Here is a 25,470-nt window from a genome sequence, read left to right on the forward strand (position 1 = left end):
CAGAGAACGGATTTCCTCACCGCGGGCCTCGTTAAAATGCGCACACTGCGGGAGTGAGGGATGCCCCAGCCGTGGGTTTGGAGGGGAGGGAGGAAGAGGGGAGGGGACCGAGAGGCAGGAGTGTGGTGACACCCGTTCTTGTCTTAGCCTCCGGCAGCGTGCGAATGCCAAGGCTAAAGGGAGAGTTCGAGGAGAATTGTGTGGCAGAGGTGTCCGTTTGCCCCCTCCAAGTTTCCCCCTCCAGGTCTTCGCCTCCCGGTAAGCCAAAAACCCTGAAGATCAATGTTTCTTTCACTTCCCCCAAAGGCGTAGGAGCTTAGAGGCTGCCAGCGCCATGTGGCTGCGGGGTGGCTGGACCTCGCTCTGGCCTTGGAGTAAAAGGGTGGGGGAGTCTCTCAGCCAAAGTGGTCAGTCGCCTCAACCCCTGACTCGTGGCAGCCCACCAAGGTTCACCGACAGGAGCTGCAGAGAAGGCAAGCCAGGTGAGCACGCCATAGGTAAACATCCTAACTGGATCAACCCACGGGTGGAGGAGGAGCGGAGGGCGTACGGGGTTGAGAGGCCAGGGCGTTGCATTTTGGGGAGAGTTCTGTGAGGGATGCAAGAAAGAAGTGGCAACTGCCGGCTTCCAGTCTGCTCTGGATTTCGGACACTCTGAGGATCCTGGTGACCTTAGGAATAGGTCCACCACCTTGGGGAGACAGCTCCAGGTCCAGGGCTGAATGGGAAGGGCTTGAGGCCCTGACGGCCCCCCTTAGTGTCTAGAGTGCACCGAGGTCTGGTGGCCGATTCCGAAATTAAAATGGGGAGCACCCAAGGCGGGCCGGGGTGTGCACCGTAAACACCCCACTTGTTAACTGCGCAGGGCCCAGGGGCCCTTCAAACAGGCCCCAAAGGAGGGCGCGCGTCTGGGCATGGGCGGAGCGAGCCCAGGGGCCAGGGGCCCCACCAGCCACGTTGGGGCGGCCCCCGCAGCTCCTGGCCTTTGGGCTGAGGTATTGGGTGTGCGTCTCGCGGCCCATCAATACAGATTACATATTTATATCAATCGCGGGCTCGGAGGGCGCCCTCGGAGAGCAGCCCCGCGCCTACGAAACCAAACTGGGAGTGGTCGCGCGGAAACTCTGGCTCAGGATTGGCTGCGGGCGCTTGCCGCGGTGCGGGGGGATTGCTAATCGTATTCAGCATGTTTTGCACAAGAAATGTCAGCCAGAAAGGGCTATCTGCTTCCTTCGCCAAATTATCCCACAACAATGTCATGCTCGGAGAGCCCCGCCGCGAACTCTTTTTTGGTCGACTCGCTCATCAGCTCCGGCAGAGGCGAGGCTGGCGGTGGTGGCAGCGGCGCGGGGGGCGGCGGCGGTGGCTACTATGCCCACGGCGGGGTCTACCTGCCGTCGGCCGCCGACCTGCCCTACGGGCTGCAGAGCTGCGGGCTCTTCCCGGCTCTGGGAGGCAAGCGCAATGAGGCGGCGTCGCCGGGCGGCGGTGGTGGCAGCGGGGGCCTGGGTCCCGGGGCTCACGGCTACGCGCCCGCGCCTATAGATCTGTGGCTGGAAGCGCCCCGGTCATGCCGGATGGAGCCGTCTGAAGGGCCGCCGCCGCCGCAGCCCCAGCAGCAGCCGCCGCCCCCGCCGCAACCACCCCAGCCCCCGCCGCAGGCCACCTGCCGTCTGAAGGGCCGCCGCCGCCGCCGCAGCCCCAGCAGCAGCCGCCGCCCCCGCCGCAACCACCCCAGCCCCCGCCGCAGGCCACCTCGTGCTCTTTCGCGCAGAACATCAAAGAGGAGACCTCCTACTGCCTCTACGACTCGGCTGACAAATGCCCCAAAGGCTCGTCCGCCGCTGCCGAGCTGGGCCCCTTCCCGCGGGGCCCGCCGCCTGAAGGCTGCGCCCTGGGCACCTCCAGCGGGGTGCCAGTGCCTGGCTACTTCCGCCTCTCTCAGGCCTATGGCACCGCCAAGGGCTACGGCAGCGGCGGCGGCGGCGGCGCGCAGCAGCTCGGCGCCGGCCCGTTCCCTGCTCAGCCCCCGGGGCGCGGCTTCGACCCGCCACCCGCGCTCGCCTCCGGTTCTGCGGATGCAGCCCGGAAGGAGCGAGCCCTCGATTCGCCGCCGCCCCCCACGCTGGCCTGCGGTGGCGGCGGCGGGGGCTCGCAGGGCGACGAGGAGGCGCACGCGTCGTCTTCGGCTGCGGAGGAGCTCTCCCCCGCCCCTTCCGAGAGCAGCAAAGCCTCGCCCGAGAAGGACTCCCTGGGTAAGCAGGGCGCGCTGAAGGGCCGCAGTCAGGCGGGCAGGCAGACAGGCAGACCCAGAGAAGGGAAGGAGCAGAGAGCCAGGAGTCCGCACGGCAGCCGGTCGGCCTTGGCCCGAACTGCAGGCAGGCTGACCTTGTGAACTTGCTTTTTAATATTTGGGCGTGGGGACGCAGTAAAAATTCATGTCAGGCTTAGCGCCCCACACCAAGACGTCCTCCGGCTGGGGGCGAGGACACCGGCAAGCAGCTCCCCTCTTGTGCGTGCCCTTCTCCGAGCCCCGGAGCACCCTAAGCGGTGGTCTGGGCCCAGCCTGCCAGGCGCGGCCCACGCGGGGGGGAGGAGGAGGGAGGGAAAGTGTCTCGCCCGCAGATAGCGCGGATGTTTGTAAGGCATCCAAAATAAGCAGCCGCCAACACCAATAAATAAGCCCATTAACCGGCGAAGTTCGAGTTTACGATCCCCCTTGCTTTTTTCAAAGTTGCTGGAGGGACGGGAATCCTCGTTGCGGGGAGAAGAAAAGGCATATGCAGCCCGGATGCCTGGGCCCTGATCTGAGAGTCAGAGAGGGGCCATTTCGCCTCCCCTGGAACTCGAAATCGCCCAGATTGCACGTCCCTGGCTCCTGGAGAGACGTGAGGCAGGGCCCTTGACCCCAATCAGTTTTTCGTGCCTTCCCCATGTCCCATCTATGTCCTTCTTCCTCTCCTCATCAGGCCTTGGGCAACCAGGGAACTGGAGTGAGACACAGCCACGTGGCCCGCCCCCCTTCCAAGTTACCACTCTGCGCACCCAGCCTGGGGGCTGCAGGAAATGCTAGGCTGCCTTGGGGCGAGAAGCACCGAAAGGCGTTAAGTTCAAGATATACAGCCTGCCCTCCCAGGCCGTTCCTTCTGCAAGCGCCTGGCAGTTTTGTGTTAAAACAGGTGTTTGGGAAAAAGCGGAGGAAAATGTAAATTGGGAGAGTAGGTGTAGATTGGAGGCCCACTCGATTTTGCACATGACTTTTGGAGGAACTGCTCTCCCTGGGCAAGCTAAAGGGGGGCATAACTCTCTCCGTGTGGCTCAGGGCATCCCTCTTACGGTAGGCACGATCCGAATTCACCCCTGCGTGCAGCCCGCGTGGCCTCGATTTAACCTTCCCCTCTTTATTCTCTTAAATGCCAGGCAATTCCAAAGGCGAAAACGCAGCCAACTGGCTCACTGCAAAGAGCGGCCGGAAGAAACGCTGCCCCTACACCAAGCACCAGACGCTGGAGCTGGAAAAGGAGTTTCTGTTCAACATGTACCTTACTCGAGAGCGGCGCCTAGAGATCAGCCGCAGCGTCCACCTCACGGACAGACAAGTTAAAATCTGGTTTCAGAACCGCAGGATGAAACTGAAGAAAATGAACCGAGAAAACCGGATCCGGGAGCTCACAGCCAACTTTAATTTTTCCTGATGAAGCTCCAGGCAATGCGGTTCTTTTCGCTTCCAGAGAGCCATTCTGCTCCCTCTGTCTTCGGCTCTGCCCAGGAACTCGCACCTGTGCCGGAGCCCCATTCCTCCCTTCCCACACTCACCATCTCGCTGGCCGTTACATCTGTGCAGGGCTGGTTTGTTCTAACTTTTTGTTTCTTTTTCTGTTTGCTTGGTGCTGGTTTATTTGTTGTTTTCTGGGGGAAAAAGCCATATAGCGCTAAAATTCTATATAGAGAGATATTGTCCTAAATGTAAAGCGGTGACAGGGATGGTTTTCTGTCTCGGGGTTCCACTGCTTGAAATGGCCTCTGTCCTCCCGGTGGAGCTGGTTTCCTGCAGGGCCGGCAAACCTAGCCAGAAGGCGGCGGAGGTCGCATTGTAGGCAGCTGAGGTGTCTGGCCTGAGGTCAATGGTGCAAGGAGCCGCCACCGGGCTTGCCTGCCTGGAGTGCTGGGCTGTGTTTAATCAGGAGATACAGGCCCCTGGGTTTCTTTTTTCTTTCTTCCTTTCTTCCTTGGCAAAGAGAAGGGCTTGCAGGCATGGACACGCAGGTTGGCAAAAGGGCTTGACTTTGGCTGATTGGCAAAACTGAGAAAGTCAGAAAGATTACTTTTTCCTTCCTCTGTAAGATATCCCAGCTTTAAAAGAGAAAAGAATGACCAGGAGAAGGAAACTTCTCTTCCAGTTTGTGTAAGGTCTCGCATTGTGGGACTAAATTACTTCACTCACTCTGAATTTCCATGCCCTTCTGGCTGTAGATAAATGATCATATTTTGTTTTGTTTATACCTGCAGATTTAGTGGATTTTTTTTGTCATTAAATAATTGTTACCACTGGTAACACACAACAAGCACACCATTATTCTCCCTATCTTGTGGAGGTATTTTCCCTCGTTTTTCCCTTTTTTCTTTTCTTTTCTTTTTTTTTCTTTCTAAAATTCACGGAAACCAAGGAGGGCTGGGGCAAGCGGAATAGACTAGAGAAGGGAGACACTGTTGGGTTTCCTTTATACTGTGAAGTTACATGCATAAAAGGGTCAAACCTGTAGGTGCAGAAAAAGAAAAAACTATAAAATACAAATCTGTATAAATGTCTATTATTATGAAAAATTGCCAATCTTGTTTTATGCAAATGCATTCTATCGTTATTATAAATGTTAGTTCTAGCTCTATTTACTTCTAATCTTAAATCAGAATAAATTAATATTGTAATGCTGCTGTGCGTGGAAAAAGACGATGTTTATGTTCTTATAGAAGAATAAAAGCTGTGGAATGAAGCTTTTTAATTTTACCTCTTTTTTTTTTTTTGACTTCTTATCTTCACCTTCCACTTTATCCCGTCCACCACTTTTACAACAGGAGGACTAGCCCGCGCCCCCTGCAATTACTTTAGGCATCTATTTAAATATTACCTAGACGGTCGTAATTTGTCTGGGCCCTATAGCCCTGGTGCCGTAAGGTTTGTCGGCTTTTGTTCAGTTTTATGACTTGCTAGTATATCTGGATTGTGGCTGTCTTGGACCAGTGGTTTCAGTTGAGAGAGGAGCTGCATAGACAGAGGAAGCCAAACAGGATTTCTTTCGGGAGCCCCCCGGGAGGTTCGCAGAGGCTGGTTATTTCGTGGGTCTCCGGGTCCTAAATGACCCCCAGCCTAGGACTCCGGGGAGCAGGCTGGGCCCACAGCGCGTCACTAGCGTCCGCAGCAGCGGTTAGGTAGACCGCGGCGGGGCTGCATGGGTCCTCCCTCCCCCAGCAGGCCTCCACGACCTGGTCGCCCTCGGCGGGGCCACGCGTTTCCTGCTCGCGGGAGGTGGTGGGGGGGCGACAGCAGGGGGGAGGGGGCGCAGGAGCGCGCGCCCCGGCTGGCTGGCTGGCTGGCTGGCTGGCGGGGAGGGAGAGAGGGGGAGAGCGAGTGGCAGGGAGCGAGCGCGGGAGGCCGAGGCCAGACAGGGAGCCGGACTCCTTGCTGTCCCTTGCGCTTTCGAATCGCCCAGGGCTGCCGCCGCTCGGCGCCGCGCCGGGTCGCTGAGCTGCAAGATTTGGGAAACCAGCCCGCACAGTGCTCGTCCCCTCCTCTCTTCTCGCTTTCTCCCCTCCTTCCATTTTCCTCTCTCTCCTTTACCTTCCTTCCCTTCTTCTCCCAGGTTTACCTTACCGGGGCCGGTGGCTTCTCCATCCGTGATGCCTTAGCGGCAGCCCTGAACACACAGTGACAGCGGCGGGCGCAGGTTGGCGAGGGGCCGGGCGCGATCACAGGGTTCTCCTTTGGCGGCGGCGGCGGCAGTAACGGCGGCGGCGGCGGGCGAGGCAGCTCCGCGCGGGCAGCACCAGAACTGGTCGGTGATTTAGGTAGTTTCCTGTTGTTGGGATCCACCTTTCTCTCGACAGCACGACACTGCCTTCATTACTTCAGTTGAAATCGTCTCAGGTACCTGTGCGCGCGGGGGCCGGGCCGGGCGGGGCATCCGGGCCCTGGTCATACCAGGCCTGTGGTGGCAACCTCGGCTTATCCCGCGCAGGAGCCTCGACGCTGCCTCCTCAGCGCTCTGCCAGGCTGCTGGCCTCACTCCCCCCCCCACCCGCCCCCATCTGGCCCGGAGCAGGTACGGTCAGGTTAGCTGCTCCTTCGCGGACGCCAGGGGCGTGGTAGGAATTCTGGGCCTCGGGCCATTCAAGGTCAGGGGCGCACGCTTCCATCCTGGGCCTCCCCCCGCTCCAGGCCTGCGCCTGGCTAGGGACTCTGCCATTCTCCTGCAAGGCTGGGACACCTCCAGCCCCAATCCAGGGTACGAGATCAGGAAAGATCCCTTTGCCAGTGGAGACTCGGTCTAAATTATGAGGGACAGGGCTAACAGGAGCTGTGATCCTGGATTTGTCACTTACCCTTCTCTCTGTAAACCGCCCTCTGCTCCCAAGAGCTGCCTTTGACTCTTCCTTCTTTCCTTCCCTCCTTCCTTCCTCTTTTTTCTTTCTTCTTTACTCCTTCCTTTTTTTCTTTCCTTTTCTTTGTTTTTCTTTCACCTTCGGTCTATGTCCAGTTTTCTATCTCCACCTCCTCTCCTCCCCAACTATTCCTTTGGGAGGGAACCGGGAGAGATCCAGGGCTTGCTTGGGGAGAGCGGTGGAGGGGGGGTGTCTTATTTTTCTATGCGCGTTCAAGTAGAGGTCGGAATCTGCAGAGGAAGGGCTCGAGGGGTGCGGCTGTCGAAGGCTGTGGATCTGGGCCTGGTATGCCACGGCACAGACAAGGCCTCGGTTACGATCACGACCGGATGGCGGCAGCCTGGCGTTTCTACTCGGCGGCAGCCTAGGAGATCTGATTAGGGGCATTCGCGGCGTTTCTGTGTGCCCACTCCGAGGGCAAGGAGGCCTGTCGCCAACTTCACTGGGGAGCTGAGGTTGAGACCTGGGCTGAGGCCTAGCCAGGCTCGGTGGAGCGTCACGCAGGGAACTCTGCCGGGAAGCTTCCTCGGCTCTCCCGGCAAGCTTCCTCGGCTCTCCCGGCCTGCGAGTCCAGGCTCCGGCTTTAACCGCGATAAGGGAGCCCCGCTAGGGCAAAGATTGGCTGCTTGCTTGTCAGTAACTTCTGTCAGGTTCAGAGTATGTTAGATATGGCATCCTTGTGGGGACAGATGCTAGAGAAGGGAACCCTTCCAGTGCCGGTCTGTTTCAAATGATAGGGGAAAGGAATCCTGAATTCCAGAACCGTTGGAATACAAACTTGAGTCCGTGTTCCAAGTTGTAGGCCATGGTTTGAAGCCAGAGGGACCATTCTCGCTACAGGAAACTGAAAACAACTTCTACCCCTCCATATCCCCCAACACACACGTGGGCCTTCGGGCTAAAGCCCACGGAGCAGCGCTTCTCTTCTCAGCTCCAGCAGCCCAGGAACTATTTTCACTGCTCAGCCTGCCCTCCTGTTATCTGAAAGGCCAGCATACGGCATTCACCTCAATTCCTCCCTGCCATTTTCAGGACCTGAGTATTGGATTTGTTTTGGAGGCCAAGGTTTTTGAACTCTCAGGCTAGAAGAGGCAGTTTGTAATCACACCCATTTATTGTTTCTGTACGCACACACAATCCTTTTCACTTCCAAAATAAAAGCAGACACAAAAGCCTGAATATTCTCTCCCCAAACCTGTGGGCTACATAGGGATAACATTTAGTTTTGTGATTTCCCTCCTTTCTGGGCATCAGTAAAGACTGCTTAATTCTCGATGCCTGCTAATTATTTAGTAAGTGTCCTACTTGGGGCCGCTAAGGCTATTTAAAGAAACCCAGCCTTTTAATTTAAAAAAATACTAATAATCACTGGTGTCTTCTCTGGCTACAAAAAAAAAAAAAAAAAGGAAACGGCAAGCAGGCGTATCCAGCCCGTTGGCAGACAATTACAATTAGGAGTGAAGGTTTCCTCCAGGGTTAATTTTTCTTAATGAAAATCTAAGAGGTCGATATTTGGGACACCCTGAGCTGCGGTGAGGGTGCGGATAAGGCGGAGGAATTTACAGGGAAAGGAAAATATTAGGAAGGAGGGGGCCGAGGCGGCCAGGACCGGCCACGTCGGAGTTCATTGTGTCGGCCACTTCCCTCTTCCGGCGCGGGCCGAGGAAGGGGTACCCGGTTGGTCTCTGCGCGGCTTCGCAGCCTCATTCTCGGGGAGAGCCTGGCATTTGAGGGTCCCCGCCTGGGATAGGGGTGTATCAGGGTTTGGGGGATTACTAGAACAGTTGGGGAGGATGAAGGCAAAAAAGAAGATGGAAGCGACCAATGCCGCCCGCCCGCCCTCGCCGCCAGGGAAGTGGGCTAATGAGAAACACACTCTTGCAAGCACAGTGTTCACACGTGAATTTAATTACCCCGTTTTTAGGAGTCGCTTCTTTCTTTTCGGGTTTGGAGTAGCTTTTTGTTTTTGTTTTTCAATTAACATCCAGGCCGAGGCCTTTAAATTTACCTCGGAAAGACTCTAAGGGGTGAGAAATACCTTCCTCAATTTGGCCAAACTAAGGAATGGGATTAAAAGTCAATGCCCTGTGCCCCTCCCCGTTTTAATTTCTAGCCCTGGACTTGAGCTGCGGCCCCTCGCTTTGGGCCTTGTAACTCTGCCGAGCCTCGGGTCGGGTGGATAACCGAGGCGGGCCCGGGATAGGAGCCAGGAAGGAAGGAGCCCTGCAGGACTCATACGGGGGCCTGGAGGCCAATCGCTCCGGTGCGGGCCTCCCAGCTACTGGAGCCGCGGGATCTCTTAGGCGGGTCTGCCTTTTCGCCAGCGGGCTCGCCTTTCATTGATACTGCCTCGTGTTTTTTCGCAGCTCAGATTCAGGGAATGCGACGAGGCCTGCAGAGCTCAGCGTTAGGGCCTTCGAGGTTGGAGCACGGGCCTGGGCCGCCTGCTGCGTCCGCCGGGGGTGGGGGATAGTGATTCCGGGCTGACCACGAGCAGGGCGCGCTGGGCTCGCGTGTGCGCGGGGTTGGGGCCGAGTGCGCGTCACAACCAGGTCCTCAAGCCCATCGCCTCAGCGACGGCTGGCCACTCCCTTTCTGGCCGGTCCTCGGTCGGGCCCTCGCTGGAGGCTCACCGGCGAATTTGGTAGCTGTCCGGGCGCCCTGCGCTCCAGTCGGGCAAATTCCGGGGGCCCACAATAGGTGCTGCCCTCTCGGCGGCCCGTCCCTGCCCAGCGCCCTCCGACAGGGGCGGTGGTGGCTCAGTTTGGGACGGATACTGCGTTGAATTTGACTTTTCTCGACCGGCCCGGTAAATTCGCATCTCCTGGGACCACAAGGATTATTTACAGGGAGCTCGCCAACCAAACACAACAGTCTAATTTAACCTTTCCAAGTCCTCGTAAATTTTTACAGCTGGGAGCCACGACGAGTCAAACGGATCTGTTGGTCGTTCCCAACTTCCCACCAGCCTGTGTGGCTTCTGAAACAATAACTCCTTATGAAATATCATAAATATAGATTTAAATACAGTAGAGCGAGAATGCGATTTGGCTGGCTTTTTATGGCTTCAATTATTGTCTAATTTTATGTGAGGGGCTCCGCCGGCCGCACTCGCACGCGGGACCCGCGCCTTGCTGATGGCGTGATTAATTGTGATATAAAATAGTCCTCTTAAGAAGTGTGTGTCTGGTGGTGGCGGTGGGAGGGGAAGGGAGTACCGCGGCAAGGCCAGATTTGATCTTTTAATCTTCGTTGGCCACAATTAAAACAAACCCGATCGTGGAGCGCTGCGATCCCTTTGCATAAAAACATATGGCTTTTGCTATAAAAATTATGACTGCAAAACACTGGGCCATTAATAGCGTGCGGAGTGATTTACGCGTTATTGTTCTGCCGGGCGGGCACGTGACGCGCGCGGCCAATGGGGGCGCGGGCGCCGGCAACTTATTAGGTGACTGTACTTCCCCCTGGTGCCACCAAGTTGTTACATGAAATCTGCAGTTTCATAATTTCCGCGGGTCGGGCCGGGCCGGCCGGGCGCGGGGCACGGCGATGGCCACCACCGGGGCCCTAGGCAACTACTACGTGGACTCATTCCTGCTGGGCGCCGATGCCGCGGATGAGCTGGGCGCGGGCCGCTACGCGCCGGGAGCCCTGGGCCAGCCCCCCCGGCAGGCCGCGGCGCTGGCGGAGCACCCCGATTTCAGTCCGTGCAGCTTCCAGTCCAAGGCGGCGGTGTTTGGCGCCTCGTGGAACCCGGTGCACGCGGCGGGCGCCAATGCGGTGCCCGCGGCAGTGTATCACCACCATCACCACCACCCCTACGTGCACCCCCAGGCGCCCGTGGCGGCGGCGGCGCCGGACGGCAGGTACATGCGCTCCTGGCTGGAGCCCACGCCCGGCGCGCTCTCCTTCGCGGGCTTGCCCTCCAGCCGGCCTTATGGCATTAAACCTGAACCGCTGTCGGCCAGAAGGGGTGACTGTCCCACGCTTGACACTCACACTTTGTCCCTGACTGACTATGCTTGTGGTTCTCCTCCAGTTGATAGAGAAAAACAGCCCAGCGAAGGCGCCTTCTCCGAAAACAATCCTGAGAATGAGAGCGGCGGAGACAAGCCCCCCATCGATCCCAGTAAGTGTCTCCTCCCTCCAGACCAACCACCGCCTCCACGCCGGCCACCCGGATCTGCCGGCCCGTCAGCTTTCTCCGGAACCAGCCTTCGCCCGCGCTGGGAGCCTCCTGAGCAAAGGCGGGGAGCCAGAAGTTGCTGTTTGGGAGGCCTCGGATGGGGCCCCAAGTCCTGAAAGCAGTGACAAGCGGGCGCTCCGGGGGAGGGGAGGCGGCTGCTGCCGAGAGAGGGGGCGGGGCAGGCGCTGCGGTACGAGCCAAGACCCACCGCCCCTTTCCTTGGCTGCCCGGGACCAAGACAGAGATACTTTGGGAGATTTCTTCGAAAGCAGCGCGGCAGAGAAAGTCTTTTGTGCGGCTAGATTGTCCGGGAGCAGCGGCGGCAGCAACTGCAGCCAGCCGGGGCAGCCTGACCCGGGACACTGGGGAAGACTGCTGATTCTCTCCACTTCTTGCTCCAGCCAGTGGCGGTGTAAATCCTGCCCAAGATGTGGCTGCAGGCGACTGAGACACGAGGGTCCCCATGCTAGATTATTCAAATAAACCCGAGTAGTGATCAACGGTCTTGGGGTGCCTAGGGGCGCCGTGCCGGCCTGCCCAGCTCCCACGGCCTTCCAGGGAGGTCAAAATAAGGAGTGGGGAGAATAGTAGAAGGAAAGGTGGAAAGGGAAGATAGTCAGTGAGAAGGAGAATAGAATATTAATATTGCTAAGGAATACAGGGCAGAGTGGTTTCCCCCTGTGTGGCAAGAAAGAGATCTGTTTTCAAATTTCACTTCTTACACAATGTGCGGAGAGCGGGAGGAAGGAGAGGAGGGGACCGGAGGACAGAGGAAGAGAAAGGAGGGCCTCAGAGGGGAGGGGAGGGAGCCGAGGTTTTACGGCGTGCAATTGTAAGTGACCGTCCCTGCGTCTCCTGTGCCAGGGTTCCATTGTGTTGGAGGCTCGCCTGCCTTCCCTAACCAATTCAGCAGCGTCCTGAACTTTGGCTGAAGACCCCAGGAGTTTTCCTAGCCCCCAGCGGAGAGGGGTGGGCGTGCTTCTTCTCCTCCTAAATCCCTCCTCTCTCTCGCTCCCACGCAGGTAACCCGGCTGCCAACTGGCTCCACGCTCGCTCCACGCGGAAGAAGCGCTGCCCCTATACAAAACACCAAACGCTGGAACTGGAGAAAGAATTTCTGTTCAACATGTACCTCACCAGGGACCGCAGGTACGAGGTGGCCCGACTGCTCAACCTCACTGAGAGGCAGGTCAAGATCTGGTTCCAGAACCGCAGGATGAAAATGAAGAAAATCAACAAGGACCGAGCAAAAGACGAGTGATGTGACTCAAGTTAATTTGAAAAGAGAGCGAGCTAGAGAGAGAGAACTGCCCGTCCCCTTCTCCTACCCCCACCCCACCCCGGCCTCCACCACCCCGCAGAAAGCGGCTCTAAACTCCAGGCCTCATCTCCCCCTGGCAAACCCTGCTCAGGCTGGTTCCTTGGCCTGCCGCTTTGATGGAGGAGGTATTGTAAGCTTTCCATTTTCTATAAGACAGAAAAAAGGGGGGGGGCATTAGCGCTGATGGCTGTATGTGCTAGCTTGTATATATTTTTTAAAAATCTACCTGTTCCTGACTTAAAACAAATAAACAAAAATAACTACCTTTTTATAATGCACAAGTGTTGACGGCGGGCTGTATAGTGTTTAGTCTGTGTAGTTAATTTAATTTGGTCTTTGTGCGGCAGAGCGATCTGCCCAGATACTTGAACACTGTGTTTTATTGTGGTAATTATGTTTTGTGACTCAAACTTCTGTGATGGGTGATGCACCCGTTGTGATTGTGAAAGCTAGAATTCGATTTGAACTCAGGTTGTTTATGAGGGGAGAAAGCAGTTGCATAGGGGTATAGCTCTGTAGTGGAATATGTCTTCTGTATAACTAGGCTGTTAACCTTTGATTGTAAACTAGCTGTAAGGATTTCCCAGTGAAATAAAATTTTAAAAAAAAGAAAAGAAAGGGTTCTCCTGGATGCATAGATTCATGGTTTTCTCCATTTTTGAAATGTGGACATTTTAGTCTCTACATGCTCTATAGACCTGTCTTGTCCATTGTATATATATAATCCACATATTAAAGAAAAAGTAATCAAACAAGTTTGAATATTGTTTTTGCACCAAACAGTGAGGAAACTTGGAGCTATACGTATGTGCAGAGGTTACTACCTATGGTTTACGTTTAATTTTAATTGGGGGAAAATGAATGCTTATTGTAATGGAGTTAATTTTATTGATAATAAATTATACACTATGAAACCGCCATTGGGCTACCGTAGATTTGTATCCTTGATGAATCTGGGGTTTCCATCAGGCTGAACATACACTGTATATTTTGCAATAGTTACCTCAAGGCCTACTGACCAAATTGTGTTGAAATATTTAACTTTTTGCCAAATAAAATATTGATTCTTTTCTAATTTTTGCGGGTCAGCTCTTTGCACCTTCTTCTCCGGGACAGGGGAGCCTGGGTAGAGTCTGGGGTGGGGGGCGGGCTGAAATGGAGAAGGACAGAACCTCAGTTTAGTCTCTAGCGGGCTTTCGGGAGCCAAAACCTGCAGCAGCCAGGTTCGGACGGGCCTCAGCTCTGCCTACCAGGCCGGCTGTCGGGCGATGCAGGCAGCGGAGGAACGCTGGACAACAAGGGTCGGCGAAGCCCTGCTCTCGGCTTTGTGTCCATTTGCGGGACTGCGGGGAGGCCTCAGAAAAGTCGGGCTGGGGTGTCGCGTACGGATGGCCAGTGGCTGGGAACGGCCACTCTTTCATCTTGGAGCCCCAAGAGTTTCCCAAACCGGATCCAGGGCGACTCCGGGGGGGCCTTCTTCCCTGGTGGGGGGAGGAGGGTGGGAGCTGGTGAGGGGGTGGCGGCAGGACCGAGAGCTGAGGACCTGGCTCCTAAAGAATCTGCCAGGAGGGAAACTGGAACCCGGCCGCCCCAACGTGGCCGCGGGCACGGACAGTCGGAAGCTCTCAGGGGACTGAAGGCCTGCGCCCCCGCGCCCTGCCAGGCCTGCCGGGGGCCCCTTCTGGGCCCCGCCCCGCGCACCCCTCCCAAGCACAAGTCCTGACAGAGGCAGAGCCCAAGCAACCGACCAGCCCCAAGCGCCATAAAAGAAAATGAGGGCTGTTACCTTTTATGGGGTGTAAAGGGCTGCGGGGGGAACGGCCACAACTTCGGAGGCCTGAGCGCCTTCTAGATGTGGAGGAGGGTTCAGCCTCATCTCCCCCTTTTTCTTTTCTCGCCTTCCCCACTCCGACCCCCCGCGATTTCTGCGAAGTTATCTGTGTTTGGGCTCGGAAAAGGGGAGCCTGGGCGCCGGGGGATAGGGCGTGCCCTCTCTCCCAACCCCACTCTGCCGCCAGGTTGGGACACCCTCTGTTGCAGACAGAAGTAACTTCAAAGAATGGGCAGTAAGGGTGTGCCATAAAGGCCGGGTCTGCGAACTGTCTGGAATTCGGCCCTTAATGAGTTTACAACTGTCCAGCCCCAATTAAGATTTTCCACCAAAGCCCTTTCATTTGTTTGTTCTGTCTGCCGCCGATAAAGCGGCTGCGGAAACAGCTCACTTTTATGGGCACTGCCCTCTCGGCAGCGTAGATTCCGGGCTCCGTGCAGACCCCCCGGGGATAGGCCCTTGCCCAGCTTTGGGACGCCCGACCCGCGGCGGCTGCTGACGAAGTTCAGGCCGGGCTGCTGGACTGCAGTGTCAAGGTGGTGCCAGCAGATGGCAGTATGGCTCCACGCAAAAGGCGCCCGCGCCGCCATCTCCCGCCGCCTTGACTCTGGGAAGTTCCTAAGATGTCGACTTGATGCAAGCTTTTCTGGAATGGGAGACCCAGATTTGAGCGAACGGTGGTCGTATATTTTCGGTGCTGCTCACGCCTGGACAGAAGCCTCTCTGGGAAACAAAAAGGCAAGCGGCGGGGGCTCGCCTGACCTGCACCGCTCCCGTCCCCTTCTCCCCCATCCCGGGGGCCTAGCGCTGCGGGGCTGCAGCTGTCCGGCGGCTATGGGGCAGTAGCTCCAGGCGCGGGGACCGATCTAGGGTCACCGTTCCCAGCCCAGGACAGGCCTCGGGGCATCACGAAGACGCTCGGAGAACGCAACTGACTGGCGGACAGACACAAGGACTAAGGCTTACAGCCCGTGGACCTGGTGACCCCCCAGAGGGTGTGCAAAGGGCATACACGGTGGCCAAGGGTCCTGCGGCGCCCCGAGAGAGAGCCCCGAAGTCTGCGCCCCGGTACAGGGTCGGGAGAGCCAGCACCCGCAGGCGAGCCAGGATCCCCGGACTAGGCCGCCTTAAAAACGTGACAATAAAATTAGGCGGCTGAAAATTGGGCGTAAAGGCATTCTTGGTAATTGTCTGGTGTGGGTATGGCAGGATGGGAAATCCCGGGGGACAGACCAGGAACTGCTTTAGTTATTCTAAAATAAATGTGATATTTAAAATAATTATATTAACATCCCAGCTCCAGGATAGGAGCTCACGTGGTGAAAGCCTTCCTTGCTTTCTCTCGCCGCCGAATTTCCTGAGCAGTGGAGGCACTGAGGTTACTCTGGCGTCCCCTGCTCAGGAGGCGAGGAGGAGGAGGGAGGGAACCCCAATCCAGGCCCAGCCTATCCTCGACCCTGGGCGGGGGAACACGCTTCAGAGCCTTCCAGGAGGCGGTACGGAGCGCGGGTGCGAGGATCAGCCCCGGGTGCAGAATGGTTTCAGAGGGAAAACGCAAAAGCAAACAGGGAACACTTCGAAGCACCCCCGAGCCCTGTGAACACACCATGCGGTGCATTTATTTGGGTTGTAATAATCTCCGCCAAGCCCACCAAATGTTTACAACGTGCATCTCCGCGCTGTACACGCTGTAAAACCGGGGACTGGGTTTTTGGCTGCCATCTCTCCTATCTCTCTCTCTTTCCGCCCTTTTCTGTTTATATACACACGTTGGTATTACAGACACACGCCTTCATTATATTTCCTTGTATAAAACATAAAATTTCACAACTTCTGATGAAAGGGGTTTTTATAGCTTCCCCAAGAGCCGCCCGTGGCCGTGTATCCAAGCCGCAGATACAAAGCTCGATTTATGAAACTACAAATAAATGACGGAGGAGCAGATCGGTGGCGACCGCTTCTCACCACCGATCACGGAGGCTCCAGGTGGGTGCAGGCCGGTCGGGGGGAACTCTGCTTCGTGGACTGCCAGGCGGGGCCTCTCTTGCCCTTGGCCTGCCGGTGGCTGGGAGGCGGCTCTCTCCGCTCGGCTGCCAGGGAGCCGATTCCCTCTGAGCTGCGCAGACAGGACCCCGAGCCAGGCGGAGCTCCTTTGCACTTGTCAGGGACGAATCCGCCCCCGCGCCGCGACGGAAGACTGCGCACTAGGTGGAGAAGAGACGCGCAGCCCGCGAGACGGGTGCGGGTGGAAAAGTTTACAGAAGCAAATCGCCAGCCGCCTGACTCCCGGCAGGCTCCATTGGCTGACCCAGAGCTGGGTTTACCTTCTTAGCTGGATTTAAATATTGAGGACTGTTTCGTAACGAGAAGTAGGGGAAACACACTGCTTGGTATACCGGTAGGACCCCAGCTCCAGGAGAGCGCTGAGAAAATGTCTTTAAATAAAGACAGCTCGGCTGCTTAGAAACTCGCCTTCTCGTGCCTGCCCCAGGTCGAGCGTCATCGAGTATTTCTGTGAATATTATCACATATAATCCAGTGCAGGTGTCTCTGTTCAGCCAAATAAATAGAAAACCAGAGTCTCCAGAACACGCGATTCAAGAGGCCATATTGAAAACCTGGTTTTGTCTGGCCTTTTCGTTTTAAAACCCCGCTGCAGAAGGCAAGAGGGGAGAGAGAAGCTCAGAAACGAAAGGGAGGTTTCAGCACCCGCGGGACTCGGCCCAGTTGGCTGACTTGGGCCCAGAAAGGCCGAGGCCTTGCCGGCAGTATCTGGATCCTCTTTGGCCCAGGAGGAGGTTCAGCGCGTCCTGCCAGGACGGCCTGGACCTGCGCCGGACAAAACCAAGGCAGGGGTGAGCCTATGGTACAGGATCCCAGCCCTCTTGGCTGGGAACGCGTTCTTTCCTGCTCTCCCAGAAATCGCTCCCCCTCGGTCTGTCGGGTCGCCCCACGAGGGCAGGTTCTACTTTAAACTCCATCGCTGTCGGCTGCTCCAGCCACCGGAGTCTAGACAGACGGCGGCGGCAGGGCCCGTTCTTTCTCTTTGCATCTTGCTCTGTGTCACCCGAGGAACAATTTATTGGTCTAAAGCTGTCTAATTCCGCCTCTTTGATCTCCTAGCCTTCTTCTTGTTTGTTTGGTCTTCCTTTAACTTTCTTAGGCTTTTATTTCCTGCCAGAAAGTAATGCTATTTGGAATATTTGGTATTTTCTTCTCTTCCAGTCTTACCCCACCATTCCCCAGCGGAGACGCACCATCATCCTGGTCCTCCATAAAGGGCATTCCTGGATATTGCCGCACTATGGCCCCTGTGCCCCCAGGGGAAACCACCAGGCACCCACCTGCCCAGACAGCCCCCGCCTCCCCACCCACGCCTCAGGCAGTCCACGAGGGCAGAGCTCGGGCTCCGTTGCATCCAAGCATGAACCCTTCGGCCACCTTTTGTGTTTCTGGGACCCCCTGAGAGCATGCGGCGAACAGGGGCGGCCTGGACCCTCTGAAAGTGATGGGAAGCGTTTTGTATACAAGGAATCAAACTCTATAATTCAGAGAATTTCCGGGGCAATTCCATTGTGAGGTCGGGTTTATGGTGTGCAATAGAGCTGAGCAGTAAAATGCGTACTGACCTGACCGCTGAGCTTCCATCGAAGCCTGGGCAGTTTATGAGGCGTTTCGGGGGAGCGTGCACCCCACCACCCTCTATAGGGAGCGGTGGGCAGCAGGGCGTTCTGCTGCTCCGACCCTGCGCAGAGGTTGGAGGCTTGGGAAGGTAAAGCTCCGAGAGCTGGGGCCCTGGGTGGGAGGGAGTGAAACTACTTTGAGCTTCAGTCTTGGAAGTGTAAAGCCGCCAGAACTGGGTGGCCTTTTGGGAAAGGTCACCCTATTTGTTTTGGGGGTCTCCAAAAGAAATGGAGATCCATAGTGGGCTGCAGTCTCCAGGCGCCCGGGCCGGCTCTCTTCTCCAAATTGCCTCTAAAGCATGTATGGCTCGCAGGCATCCAGGCCCATGAGGAGCTAGTTGAGGCCCAGGGGTGGCCCCAGTGAAAGCTACCAGAAACCTTACAGCACCACTGGCACCTGGAAAGTGTTGGCCTGAGGTTCCAACAAGTTGGGGGAAAGAGACTTGGTTTCCCTTGAGCGAGGGGGAACCAAGGGTTGCAGGGAGGACAAAAGAGTGTCCGTTTTAGGCTGCCAGAGGCCAGCCAGGTGCCCAGGAGAGAACGCACAGAGCCTGCCGGGCCAGAGGTGTCCAGGAGGAACGGGGGCGGGGGGGGGGAACCTAATGTTAATAAATCTGCTGGCAAATGAGGCTCATTAATAGATAAATATTTCACTGTTTCCTTTAGGGCAGATAAACAGTGCGCTGCCGATTAAGGAAAGGAAGCTGAAAGACCTTGACTTTATTCCAACCACATGGTTCCAGTTTGCGGTGGCTTTCTCGCTGTAGCTGAAAGCGACGCTGCGCCTGCCCCATCTGGATCAGAGTCTAAGTCGGCCTCCGGCCCACTGGACCTGGGAGGGGGGAGACACAGGCAAAGAGTCGATTTGCCCAGAGCCGAGACTTGCCCAACCGGCCACCGTGGGGTGGGCGGATACTCGGAGTGCAGAGACTCTCCCTGGGCCGCGTCAATGGGCAGAAAGAGGGGCAGGGAGGACCCGCAGGCTTGGTCCAGCGTTCGGTAATAAGCAAGAGGGGACTGCGCCCGGCCGGCTCCGCGCGACCTCTGCAGGCCAGGGGTCCAGGTTGCCGGCGGGCTGAGCGCCCGCGCGGAGCCTCAAGAGTCCTTTTCCAGCAGGACGCGCCAGGCCGGCCGGGCGCGGGCAGATTCGTTGGCCGCATATTTGAGCCTCTTCCCCTTCCATTCTAGGCTGCCGCGGGCCCCGCGAAGCGAGACCACCTGTGAGGGCTGCTGAGATTGGCGGAGGCGATCATGTGGGCGGTCACGTGCTGCGGCGACCTCCGTCCAAAAGAAAATGGGGTTTGGTGTAAATCTGGGGGTGTAATGTTATCATATATCACGCTACCTCGTAAAACCGACACTGAAAGCTGCCGGACAACAAATCACAGGTCAAAATTATGAGTTCTTCGTATTATGTGAACGCGCTTTTTAGCAAATATACTGCGGGGGCTTCTCTATTCCAAAATGCCGAGCCGACTTCTTGCTCCTTTGCGCCCAGCTCGCAAAGAAGCGGCTACGGGGCGGGCGCTGGCGCCTTCCCTTCGACCGTACCGGGCTTGTACAATGTCAACAGCCCCCTCTATCAGAGCCCCTTCGCGTCCGGCTACGGCCTGGGTGCCGACGCCTACGGCAACCTGCCCTGCGCCTCCTACGACCAAAACATCCCGGGGCTCTGCAGTGACCTTGCCAAAGGCGCCTGCGACAAGGCAGACGAAGGCGCGCTGCATGGCCCGGCCGAGGCCAATTTCCGCATCTATCCTTGGATGCGGTCTTCAGGTAGGCGCAGCCGCTAGGCGGGCCGGGTGGGCGCGCGGACTGGGAGCTTGGGAGCACGGGGCTGGGAGCGCGGGGCTGGGAGCGCGGGGCTGGGAGCGCGGAGCACGGGGCTCGGAGCGAGGAGCAAGGCGGCTGCAAGCCGGCTGCCCCGTGACTCTTGGCGGCTCTGCCTTTCTGGTTTTAATTAGAGCCAAGGCGCCATAGCGTGGAGAGCTCATAGCATTGTATGTAAATGAGGCTCATAAAACTTTTTATTGCCCAATTAATGGGTTCGATCCCCGTAAATTTATTTAACTCTATTTGCCTTGGAATTTCAACACTAAGTTTGTTCGCTATTCTCTTCTCTCTCTCTCTCCCTCCCTCTCTTCTCTCTCCCTCCCTCCTCCTTTTCCTTTCAGCCAGGCTTTTTTTTTCTCAAAAGCAGGGAGAACCAAACCCTTTAGGGCCCCTCACACGCCCCAGTGCCAGGGGCCATTTAAAGGCGGGGATGGGTGTGTGGGAGTGGAGACAGAGAGCCGGAGTGCCCTAGGAAGCCCTAGGAAGGTCCGGGGTTGGGGGCGCGGACTGCTGGGGAGGGAAGGCGCCCCTGGAGTGCTGGCCGCCGGAGAAGGTCTCCCTTTTGCCTAGCTAGGCGGGGAAGCGGCCCGGCTCGCCTTTGAATGGCAAAAGCGCAGCATCTCGCACTTGCCCACACTCTATATTTACAATTTCCCTTTGTCAGGGGGAAGCAGGACATTGTGGAAGCCTAGCCGGCTGGAAAGGGCGGTTGTAAAGTTGGGATTCTGCGCCTTCCCTCCTCACAGAGCTGCCTGCGCGTCTGGCACCGCAGTCGGGGTCTTCAGCTAACACTCCCGCTCCTCCCCCAGCTCAGTTTGGGGGCGCGGGGCGGAGGGGGGACTCCCGCCTAGGTCAGGGCCGGGAGGAAGGTGCGCGTTCTGGGATGGCGGCCTGGCTAATGCACTGTCCTGTCTGTGTCCCTGTCGCCTGTCTGTACGTGTGTCCATGCGTGTGTACGTCTGCTCGCAGGGCCGGACCGAAAGCGGGGCCGCCAGACCTACACGCGCTACCAGACGCTGGAGCTGGAGAAGGAGTTTCACTTCAACCGCTACCTGACGCGGCGCCGCCGCATCGAGATCGCCCATGCGCTGTGCCTCACCGAGCGCCAGATCAAGATCTGGTTCCAGAACCGCCGCATGAAGTGGAAGAAGGAGCATAAGGATGAGGCTCCGGCCGCTTCGGTCGCCCCCGAGGGTGCCGTGCCCGCCGCCGCTGCAGCCGCCACCGCGGACAAGGCCGACGACGAGGAGGACGAGGAGGACGAAGAGGACGAGGAAGAGGAGGAAGAGGAGGAGGAGGAGGAGGAGGAATGAGGGCTGGAGCCAGGGCCCTGGCTGCACCAAACAGTCGGGAAAGTGTCTTTAGAGACTGATTTTATTTACAAAAGTGGAAAAAAATAAAAAGAAGATGTTAAAAAAAAACCCACCCCAGTCCCCAACTTGCACCCAATCTACCCCATTACCCGCTCCAGCTCCCAGCTTATTTTGAATGAGCAGCCACCTAGACTGGGTCCCCTTGGGGATCCCCTCTGCCTTCGAGGACCACCCCCCAACAGACACCCCCAATCCCAGTCCCGCCAGCTTTGCTCTGGCACGGTTAAAATACTACCTAGCACAGGCCTCGGGGAGAGGCACCCCCAAACTACCTATGGGCCCAGCCCCAGAGGGCCTCCACTCCCAGGAAGCCCAGACATGTCCCAACACTGTCAGACACCCAACACCTCCCCCATACCCACAAGGACCTGACTCTCAGTACTACCTACTCGCCCCAAACTACCTATTTTGTGCTGGCTGGCTCACCTGCTACCTAGTGCCGAACCCTCCCCCCTCCACAGCCAGGCCTCTGCTGCTTCCGGCTAGCAGTCTTTGGAGTCTCTGGGGCTGTGCTGAGAAGGCACTGGTGTCCGGGGACCAGGGCATTGGCTTCTATTTAAATGGAAGAATAATATATTTATTCCAAAGCATTCTACGTGCTGCAATCTAGAATCCCTCCTTCTTTGACCTGGGCACCCCATGTTAAGGCCCATCACCCCCTATTTCTGGAAGGGAGCATTCCCAAGCTAGCTGAAGGCCTCTGGGTTCACAGAGATGCTCCCAGCCTCCCTGCCCCTCCCCTGGCCCCTGTGTCCTGCTGTCCAGCCATGTTGAATATGTACACCCTGACTTTTCCTACAATGGCAAATATTGTATATTTGAACAAGATTTTTTTTTGTCATTTATATAGTCTTGGAGCTCATTTGTAAGGCAATGTCCTGACTTGGGAAGGATGTGTTAATGGGGTGACTTTGTAGCATGGTGTGTTGTCTTGACCTAGCTCTATAGCGTGTGGGGAGGGCAGCCTCCCCAGTGCCCTCCATCTCCTGTGTTGTCCTGTGTCCCCCTCATCCCTCTTGGCTCTAGCCTGGGCTGCCAGGAACAGGAAGGTACACTTCCTGTCTTGCCCAGTTAACAGTGTTTTATGTAACAGAAAAATAAAGATGCTCGATGACAAAGAAATGTGGACCGCTTTATCTAGGGGGGTAGGGGGCCTGAAGAAGAGAGGGTGAGCATGAGTGGAGAGCAAGCCCTGGCTGTGTCTGTGTGGCCAAAGGGGCTTTGGGACAGCAAAAATGGAAGAAAGAATAGGGTCCATGTGCTGGGTGTCACGTATTGGTGTATACACGTCGAATCCCTTTTCATGTGGACTTTTAATGTGTAGATTCATATAGGTGTGTGTACCTCTTTTTGTATGTGTATTTTTGAGTCCATAATTGTATGTATTTCTTTGTCCATAATTGAGTGCAGGTGTTTTTGTGTGTAAACAATTGCAGGTATTTCTGTGTCCATAACTGTGTGCATGCGTTTCTGTGTGTCCATAATTGTATATGTGCATTTCTCTGTGTGGAGATTTTTGTCCGGTTTGCACGTGTGTGCAAACATCTTCCAGATCCCTTGAAAACGGAATCTTCGATCGATACATTATATTCTATGAACCTCCCCCCAAACCTCCATAAATTCCATGAGAGAATCCCAAATCCACCCTTTCCTATAAGGCTATAGGGTGGGCTTGGAAAGGGGTATTACCCTGCGATTGATTCCGAATTTTCCACGAGCCCTGAACCCGACCCCAGGATGGGACGCGGGATTCAGGGCCTCTGATGCAGACCCCAAGCCCACATTCAGGCAAAGCGAGGGCGCCCCAGGACCCAGCACTGAAGCTGAGGGGTATGGGAAGGGGCAGGGGCCGCAAACCCGGCTGCGAAACTTTGGCTCGGGCGTCTGGATGTGAAGGATGAGGGGCTGGGGAAGGGGCGAGGGGTGGTGGGGACAGCGCAGAACAGGGTGAGCTCGGCGGGCGAAGACCTCGACTCCTGTCTCCTGCTTGGGTTGGGCCCACTTCTTATTACTCTTAATAAACCCCGGCCCAACTGTGTCTGTAAAACCTGCGGCCCCAAGTCGGGGCGGCCTCGGTGGTAAGATGGCGCCGGTGTAAGAGCTGCCTCCTCTTAGTGATGGGGAAAGGGTCATAAATCCGTTGTTGTTTATGAAAATTTACAACTTTGCAATACAACTTTATGAGTTGTTCGGCCCTTCCATTGGCCGCTGTCGGTCATGTGGATGGGAACCGTGAACATGAACTTTTTTATAATTTCCCTTGCGAGAATAGAGCCGCATTCTTTTGCTCCGCTCCGTCCTGCCTGCTTCGGCGCTCTGCCTTCCAGCCCGGCTCGGCTGTGCTTTGTCCGGCGATGGCGAGCGAGACGAGGCCCCGGCCCGGCCCGGCCCGGCCGCTCCCGCTGGAGGTGGGGCTCGTCCAGTTCCCGGCGCCTCCGCGGCCGCTTTGCAACTCGCAACCTGGCTAATTTCCTGCGTCCTCTAGCACCAGGAAGGAGGACAATTCGTCTCCCCGGGCTGCCCAAGCGACAGCTGTCAGAGGGGCAGGAGCTTCTGGGAACCGCCATCTGAAGGTGAGACATGTGGGGAGACAGTAGCAAAGGTTGTGAGACGGTAGCCGGCGCCGGCGGCAGTGGGAGAGGGCACCCAGGGCGGCTCTGAAGAGGGGCATACTCACCCTCACCCACCCACTCACCCGTTCACACACGCGCCCCCATCACACACTACAGCCCGCACTCGCCAACACACACACACACACACACACACACACATACACACATACACTCACACACACCCTCCCTCCCTCTCCTCTTTCGGGCTCACCGTGGCAGTGAATGCCTGCTTTCCTTCTGTGGCACAGCGCCCTGGCACGGGGCAGGAACACTGAGGTCTTCTTTCTCCCCTTCCTCGGCGACCTCGCAGAGCCCAAAAGGAAGTGGCCCTGCACCCTGCGTTCCCTGCCAGCCTCCCGGGTTTGGATTTTTTTTTTTTAATGACCCAATTGGCAGGATTGAATCCCCCAATAACTGGAGACAGTTCCCGACCTGGGAAGGGGGTAAGAGGGGAGGGCAAAGTGAATTCATCGACAGGGGTTTTATCAGCATCAACACAGCACCTTCTATTCCGTGGGAACTGGTTTCTGGAGAGAAAGGTAGACTGAGGGAAAAAAAACAAACAAAAACTTACTAATTCAGCCAGGGTCCTCTGCTGAGTGCCTGCTTCCCTTCACGCGGTTTTCCGATGAGAGAGGTGTCTGAAGCGCGGGGAGAGGGAATAGGTTCGTGGGTGGAATTCTGTGTTGGAGGAGAGGATGGGGTTAATTGGCTGGGTGTTGCTTGGCGGGAAGTTTCGGTGCAGAGGATGTGGTGGTGTTATTGCGAGTGGCAGGGGCCCGCAGCCAAGGTTGAAGGAAGGACGCAAACCGAGTCTGGGCGATAGGGGACCTCCTCCCAGCCGCAACCACCTCGGCGCAGCGGGCTGGCTGGCGACCGCGCTGCCCACTCCGAGAGCCGAGAGCCGGGGGAGGACTGTGCAGCCGACCCGGAGGAGGCGCGGAGGGTGCCGCGGACGTGGGCTTGACGAAGCGCAGTGGCACAGACCCAACTTGACCTGGGTGTACCTCGATCAGATTTGTCCCGGGAGCTTCCTGGGACAGCGACCAGAAATGATCCTGAGGTTCTGGGAGTTCTTTTTGTTTGCTTTTTGGTTTTGGTTGTTGTTGTTTCCCCACCTTACGATGATGCCTTGGTATGCACTCTACAATTAAGAAGGGCCTGTGGACGTCGGGGACGTCCACCCGCGCTGGGGGGTGCGCTGGGGCGGATAAAGCGGCGCATTTGCATCGCAGGGCCGTGGGCTGCCTGACTGCGGCTGCCGCGAGCAGATTATTTATTGCGACAGCGCCGGGCGCTCGCTGCTGCCACGCTGTGGCCGTCGCCGGAACCGACGCCAGCCGCAGCCCCGCGTCGTGCGGCCTGGCGCGACTGCTGCGCGGGCCCCTCAGAGGTTCCCAAGCAGCCCGAGGAGAGGGGGGCGAGGGAGGACCTCAGGGGCGGCCTCCCAGGGCCTGACTGGCCGGGAACCCTCCCCCGCCTTGGCCACCCCTGACCGGATCTGGACGACCGACTAGACTCGAGTCCTGCCGCCACCCCAGCACCATGGAGACTGGTTGCACAGGCCGCCTGGCACGTCATGGCTGCTTCTCTCTAAACTGCGCGTCCCAAGGCGCCCCGGGGGTGCACACTGGTTCGGGAAACGCGCCCGCTGTGGGATTTTGAAATCGGAGATAGCACTCGTAGTCCTGAGGCCTGCAGGCCTGGCTGGCCCTGAGGAGGATTGGCTATGGCAAGGAAGGCGGGCTTTGGCTCCAAGCGAAGGCCTGTGACAGGCAGAGGCCGCACCTGTGTGCTATGGGCTCTGGCCTGGGCTAGCGATCCTGGCGGACGCAGTGGCCTTCAAGGAACCCCCCTGCAGGCCTCTCTCCAGACCGGCGGAGGTCGAGGAGCTCAGTGGGCAGCCCCGGGAAAGGGTGAATTGTGAGGCTCTGCTCGCCATCCCGTCCCCCTCGAAGAGCAGCTGAAAGG

The 25,470-nt window shown here is 57.1% G+C and overlaps 3 protein-coding genes and 2 long non-coding RNA genes across 5 annotated transcripts; 3 read left to right on the forward strand and 2 right to left on the reverse strand.

Annotated features, from left to right (window-relative positions):
* Positions 1 to 264: 264 nt before the first annotated feature.
* On the forward strand, positions 265 to 4,991 carry HOXA10 (homeobox A10). Its single transcript, XM_024128988.2, has 4 exons — positions 265 to 482; positions 1,201 to 1,661; positions 1,751 to 2,255; positions 3,421 to 4,991. Exons 1-4 carry the CDS (start codon positions 335 to 337, stop codon positions 3,693 to 3,695), a joined length of 1,389 nt encoding a protein of 462 aa, XP_023984756.2. The 5' UTR covers positions 265 to 334; the 3' UTR covers positions 3,696 to 4,991.
* Positions 4,206 to 9,062, reverse strand: LOC114486308 (uncharacterized). The gene is made up of 3 exons (XR_003679852.2): positions 6,598 to 9,062; positions 5,870 to 6,146; positions 4,206 to 4,303 (listed from the first exon to the last, which is right to left on the reverse strand). It is a non-coding gene; the product is annotated as an uncharacterized lncRNA (long non-coding RNA).
* A 1,049-nt stretch (positions 9,063 to 10,111) lies between these two features.
* Positions 10,112 to 13,235, forward strand: HOXA9 (homeobox A9). The gene is made up of 2 exons (XM_007112773.4): positions 10,112 to 10,789; positions 11,869 to 13,235. The coding sequence occupies exons 1-2, from the start codon at positions 10,210 to 10,212 to the stop codon at positions 12,105 to 12,107; spliced, it is 819 nt and encodes a 272-aa protein (XP_007112835.1). The 5' UTR covers positions 10,112 to 10,209; the 3' UTR covers positions 12,108 to 13,235.
* A 5,313-nt stretch (positions 13,236 to 18,548) lies between these two features.
* Positions 18,549 to 22,017, forward strand: HOXA7 (homeobox A7). The gene is made up of 3 exons (XM_007112775.3): positions 18,549 to 18,680; positions 18,870 to 19,457; positions 20,484 to 22,017. The coding sequence occupies exons 2-3, from the start codon at positions 19,079 to 19,081 to the stop codon at positions 20,825 to 20,827; spliced, it is 723 nt and encodes a 240-aa protein (XP_007112837.1). The 5' UTR covers positions 18,549 to 18,680; positions 18,870 to 19,078; the 3' UTR covers positions 20,828 to 22,017.
* A 997-nt stretch (positions 22,018 to 23,014) lies between these two features.
* LOC114486311 (uncharacterized) lies at positions 23,015 to 25,468 on the reverse strand. Its single transcript, XR_003679856.1, has 3 exons — positions 24,074 to 25,468; positions 23,711 to 23,931; positions 23,015 to 23,454 (listed from the first exon to the last, which is right to left on the reverse strand). It is a non-coding gene; the product is annotated as an uncharacterized lncRNA (long non-coding RNA).
* Between the last annotated feature and the right edge of the window lie 2 nt (positions 25,469 to 25,470).

This window comes from Physeter macrocephalus, chromosome 5 (genome assembly GCF_002837175.3).
Source record: "Physeter macrocephalus isolate SW-GA chromosome 5, ASM283717v5, whole genome shotgun sequence".
Taxonomy (NCBI): Eukaryota; Metazoa; Chordata; class Mammalia; order Artiodactyla; family Physeteridae; genus Physeter; species Physeter macrocephalus.